At 40.5% G+C, this 6,000-nt stretch overlaps 1 protein-coding gene across 2 annotated transcripts in view; it reads right to left on the reverse strand.

Moving 5' to 3' along the window:
* Positions 1-5,040, reverse strand: part of LOC148036010 (maltose excess protein 1-like, chloroplastic) — an 87,516-nt gene extending 82,476 nt beyond the window's left edge. Inside the window, exons 1-2 of one of the 2 annotated variants that reach the window (XR_015690885.1) lie at positions 4,588-5,039; positions 3,773-3,991 (exon numbers count right to left, since the gene is read on the reverse strand). Coding sequence is in view for 1 of the 2 variants with exons in the window: in XM_087678011.1 (XP_087534137.1) it covers positions 3,773-3,991; positions 4,588-4,836 (468 nt within the window). In the remaining variant the exon portion in view is untranslated. Of the gene's footprint in view, positions 1-3,772; positions 3,992-4,587 lie in introns of both variants that reach the window. The other variant, XM_087678011.1, reaches the window with a different exon arrangement.
* Positions 5,041-6,000: the final 960 nt, after the last annotated feature.

Consider the following 6,000-nt stretch of genomic DNA (forward strand, 5'->3'; position numbering starts at 1 on the left):
GCATTCTTATATATAGTAAGTTATTGGAGAACCATGTAAAATATTTGTACATCGTCTTACAACTCTTAAGACGAGAGCAATTATTTGCCAAACTATCCAAGTGCAAATTCTTTCACAAGGGATAAACGACTTATTACGTCCATATCTTGAAAAGTGGTACTGTGTGAAATGCTTTACGAAAATCCACAAAGCAACAAAATTTCTCTTGTTTCGAGCCCAACCCTCCTCAATGATTGCCTTGAGTATGAGTATATGATACAATGTGGTGTATCCACATCTAAAACCAGCTTGCCCTTGTGCTCTTTTGCTTCGTATCTCAGCCCATGTACTAAGCTCATACTCGAATATCGATTCATATATTTTAGTCAGTGTGTGGTTGATCAGGATGGTCCTATAGTTATTGGGTACCAAAGAGTCGCCACTTTTAAAGAGTGGAACTATAGTATGGTTTGACCATATTTTAGGGAATCCCTCGCATATTGCCCTATTGAACATACATGCCAATATGGGTGCCAATGTGTCACATACATGAGAAATGCTCCGGCACTAGACCCTTCTCATCTTGTGCCCTTTCATTTTCTAGTGTATAATTGCCTCTCTGACCATCTCACTCGTTTTTCTCAACTACATCATGATATATAGTAAGTTGTCGAAGAAACATGCAAAATATTTACGCATCATCTTACATCTCTTAAGATGGCATTCGGATTGATCCCAAAAAAATACAATTAGTATTTGATTTGTCTATTCTGGGGACCATAAGATAAGTAAAATATTTTTTAGATTTTATTCGATTTTTTGAAAATTCATAAAGGACTATACTCATATTATTAAACCCTTGATATGTTTACTTAAGGATATCCGAAGCAAGAAGAAGCACGTTAATCCGCAACTAGTGAGCTCGATGAATGTTTTCAAACTTTACAACTCATTACCATTGCATCGATATTGCAAATTATCAATTCAAATAAACCTTTTGAGGTTCATACAGATGTGAGCAACTACACCTTAGGTGATATTCTTTATCAAGACGGCGGACCTATCGTATTCGAGAGCCGTAAGCTCACCCAAGCCCAAACACATTACACCACCCAAGAGAATGAATTATTGGCAATCATCCATACACAATGCTAAGCATTCAACTACTAGTCATGGCCCATTTATGATATATATGGTTATGAGCCAAAACTACCAATTTCCACTGAGCTCCAAGGGATGAAAATGCATTCCATGGTCAAATTTTTACATAATATGCAACAGATATTGACGATTACTAGGGAAAGTATTAAAACGGCCCAAGATTGTGCCATAAGCATCATACTCCTCGAGAGCTCCAAGAGAGCATGTGGATTTACCTTAAAAGTCCCAAAGGACTAGGATTCAATGACTACCAACAAATGCTATTATCTTTGAGGTATTGTAGTTCTTTCCAGATTACTAAAAAGATAAGTAGTGTACCCTATGAGCTGGATTTACCTTCCAAAATCCAAGTTCACCTTGTGTTCCATGTGAGTCATTTAAAAGAATGATTGGGACAAGGTGAATTGATTGTTCCGATTGAGCAAGTCCTGTGGCTTGAGGATACTATTCATTATGTTCCACTCAAGCCCAAATTGGTTCTTAATCTCGTGACTAAATGATCCCATCGAACTATTTATCCCAAGTATTTGGTCAAGTGGAAAAATTGCTCTGACGCGGAGGCTACTTGGGAGTCAATATGTTCATTAAAGAGTTATTTTTCTCACTTCATCTCTAACAATATTTCTGAGGACGGCAATCATTCATAAGAAGGGAAGTGTTATATCCCTAGACATCCGAATGGGTGCTAATAGAGTTGGTCACACTGGACCTGAAGTAACTTAGTGCGAACGCACTAAGGGCGCTTTGGAATTAAGACAACCAAGTCTTATTTATAGGACTCAAGGCCCTATTGTGCACATTCATTGTGTGATCACCACTCTTAGACTCTTGGCTTGTTAACCAACACATCTATACACCAAGATAGTATAAGCTAATGGTATGGGACACCAACCCTTGGGATATGGTCGTAACCTAGAGTGCTGCTAGCTCCCAAGGTCTAGGGTGAGCCCATTTGGCTCTATAGCTGGGAGGTGAGTCTAATGTCTAGTCCCTTTTATTGTGAGTTAGACTTCCGTTGTATCTCATGTATAGGTTGAATCCTAGGGGGACGTTTCACCTTACCTTCCCCCCCCCCGCCCCCCCCCCCCCCCCCCAAAAACAACGCAATCCACAATACCACCCTCAACACTCCCCCCTATCTTTGAGGTAAAAATTTATTACATACTAATTAGCTCTTTAAAAGAGCCCCAAAACATGTAAATTACCAAGTTTCTATGTATCACTTGCAAAACCCTAATTTGAGAGGATCCTTTTGTATCTACAAATATGCCCACCATTTAGCCCCTATACTCATCTTGCAAGTTTCAATCATTCAACAAGTCGTTTTTGTATTTTCAGCACTTTTCTTTATCAATCTATGCTCCGACTAGTGGCAGTTGCACTCCAGATCCGTCTCTAGTGGATGACACACATCAACACCTCCCTCAGCCCGCTCCCACAAGAGCCACTGGTTACTGGACAACTCTGCCATTGAGCATTCTATACATTCTCTCATTCAATTACAGCATTGATTCATTCACTTCAAAGTTCTTTTCCTTCTCTATTTGTGTTGTGTTTTTGCGTTTTGAGTTTTAAGTTTTGTGTTTTGTGTTTTGCGTTTAGGGTTTGTGTTTATTACGTTATTGTCTGACTTATTGTGTTTTAGTCGTGTTTGTACATTCTACATGTAGAGTAGATGGACACTCCCAATTCACCGTGGAACAATCCTCCGTGCACACTAGAGGGGGGAAGACCTCCCAAACTCTGACAAGTACCTTGCCACTACTAGACTCCTTGAGCTAGAGCCCAAGGCACTAAGTGCTCAAACCTTTGATCCACACATCTCTAATAGTAATAACATTTCCATAGATCCAAGAGACTATAACAAGTGAATAAGGCGTCTAGCTATACAAAAGTGAGCTTGTGACTATTACTATAGGGAAAAAGAGAGAAAATATTGGATTCCGCCAATATCCACCTACCTCCACCAAAGCTTTAACATTCCGATAAAGCTAGGAAATAAAGTCACAAACCCTTTGAACCTAACCATTTTCAAGTTTATAAGTATGTTGACTTGTATTGAGCCACCTGATGTGGCATTTATCACACTGACAATGGCAAATAAAACAAGAAGAGCAGCTCCACTCCCCCTATGAACTTTATCGCAACATTGAAACCAGACCAATTACATGCATGTGGCTTGCTATTCATTTAATTTCAGTCCCCTAGCTAGAGCAGTAACTCAAACAAGTAGACAACCAACTCCAGAGCTTATATGCTGCATGAAGAAAGTGTAATGACGATGAAAGAAACAACATGCTGCTGACTTGCTATGAACAGCCAGTGATACAAATTCAAATTATATTTACATAAGAAACCTGCCATCGGTAACTGAGCACCCTGGATTGGATCTTTTTCTTATATTGTTCCAAAGAAGGCAGTAGGACTTAAGGCTTCAAAGGTTACTTCTAACTGACCAATAGTTGTCGTCGAACATTTACTAATTTCAAATTAATCAATCCTTCATGTCTTTAGGAACTTGTCATTGGCAATTATTACCTTTTAAAAAAACTGCTCTTGTTTATCAGCATTCACTATTTACAAACTCAACATGTCCACTAAGAGCAAAGGTTCAGACAGAATAGTTACAGACCGTCCATGGAACAGCAGAAAGTGCAGCAGTGTTGCCAGCTACAAGGTTCTGATAGTTTAATATGATCTGAGGAAGTTGAAGCAGAAGAAAGGCAAAAGTTGCCGATGCAGAAAGCTGCTCAGTAAAGATGTCCCAGAAATTGTATGTTGCAGTTCTGCTGTCACCTTCAGACCCCAACGCTTTACACTTCAAATCTCTGTGCCCTTCATTTTTTATGGCCTGTATGGACAATTCAATGTATGAGTTGAATTGATTCTGTAAGTCCTAAGATTCAGGGTGTCCACAGTTTGTTTCATTTAGCGTGAATTCGGTGCTGATTAAAAAGTCAAAGTGCATTACACAAAGGGAAACAAACAGCACTGCATCACTGTCCCATGATTATCCTTTTCTATGCATCACTTGTTCCTAGCAATTTTTAAAATTCCGATTACAGAACAAGACTATGTTCTCACTGGTGAGATCCTCATTCAGCCAATGCAATGCTAGAGCATCCAGAAAATTGCAATAAGGCTTTATTCCTCCCATCAGCAGTTACATATGTTCAACTTAGATTAGTAGATCAGGAGAAATGCGATGCAGGTGACGAAATAGTTTTCTTAAAGCTCATCAGAAGGCTCTCTTGCATCAGAATCCTAATAGGCAGTGCTGGCATTTAATGTACTATTAGAGAAAATGATAATGAAGGATAGTCTCTCTCTTGCATTCGCAAAACACAATAGTAGTCGACACCTCGACCATGCCAGCCGTCTGGAATACCTGGTCCTCAAGGAAAGCGCGCACACAGTTGCGTCTTAAAAATGGTCCCGAACGCTTACCTTGAATGACGAAGCTGCAAACGGAAGAGGTTTGCATGGAGACCGGTTCGGCTCTTTTGTAGGAAGGCTGCTGCTGCTGCTGCTGAAAGTGGAGGAGAATAAACGCTGTCTAACAGAGAGTTTCCTTAGTGCGATAAGTGACGGACTCCATTGGCGAGTATGGAGGATGGGGGAGAGAGATACGGCGCCGTTTAGCCTTCCCTGAATGGAAGAAGCCATGGAACAGGAAGGCTGATGAAGAGAGGCCATACATACGCGAGGCCTTGTGACTAGACGCGCTTGGGATAAATCGAATGTTCAAGATTTAGAAGCAGCTACTAACTAGCTGAGTTATGGAGGAAGACGACAGATGATTGATTGACAGACCGTAGGTGATTATGAATGAGGTACGAATAAATTCAACTGTCAAGAGGCACGGCGTCCGGTCACACGAGGTGTTGCTGACGCCACAACAGGCGAGATACCATTGGTCCAACGTCCATCGTGAACGATCTTTTTTGGGCCTGCCCTCCCGAGTCCCCATAGTGATCAGTTTAGGCGACGATTTTCCTTAGCACCTATATTAGAAAAATAACTAAAAATTATACTATTTTACTATTTTTGGATTTTGACCTTCAACGTCATTGCATCGTTTCCATTCTTGCATTCCCCCCACCCTTTCAATTCTCGCATGCCCTGGGCTGTGGCTCCTCGCTAAGAAGAAGAGTAACATGCTATATATTGTGTCTCTTCTTCTTCTTGCTCTTCTTGTCCTTTCATGCCTCCCCTTCTTCTCATCAATCACACTAGGCGTTTCGTGCCTAGGGGTGCTTCACGCCTAATGTTCTTCACGTTAGGGCTAGTGCTATATGCCAGCTTACATTTGGTGCTTCAAAGTTTGGCACTTCATGCCAATGTTCTCTTGGTGTTTTGAAAGCAAGTTTCATCTGGCAAGAGGGATCATGAGAGGTTATTTTCCCTTATAATGCAAGTTGAAAAAGTTAGGTCATCCCATTTCTTTGAAAGGAAGATGGCCCTCTCTTTTAAGAGAATATGTGCAAGATTGGCAATTGGACCCACAGAGAACCTAAGTAAGGAGATTGAAGTATCATGCAATTTTAAAGCCATTTAACAACAAATTACACCTCTTACCAAAGGTACCAACTAAAGGTTTGGATGACATAGGATGATTGAATGGCTTGATGATCATCAACACTTTGTATAAATCATCATCCCTTCTTTGATATGCTTATTGGAGACCTTTGAAGTTATTGAGCCTTCTATTAGAACTCATGCACCTCATTCATGCTAAGAAGTTTGAGGTAGAAGCTTGTGGAGTCATCAGATTGAGAAGTTGATAGTTAGATCCATGCGTGGATTAATGTGCATACCAAGGTTGCCACTTTGAGACTCATGGTGGAGGTTGAGAGGAAG

The sequence above is a fragment of the Lygodium microphyllum genome, chromosome 5 (assembly GCF_053477565.2).
Source record: "Lygodium microphyllum isolate KBCC chromosome 5, Lygodium_microphyllum_v1.1.10, whole genome shotgun sequence".
Lineage (NCBI taxonomy): Eukaryota > Viridiplantae > Streptophyta > Polypodiopsida > Schizaeales > Lygodiaceae > Lygodium > Lygodium microphyllum.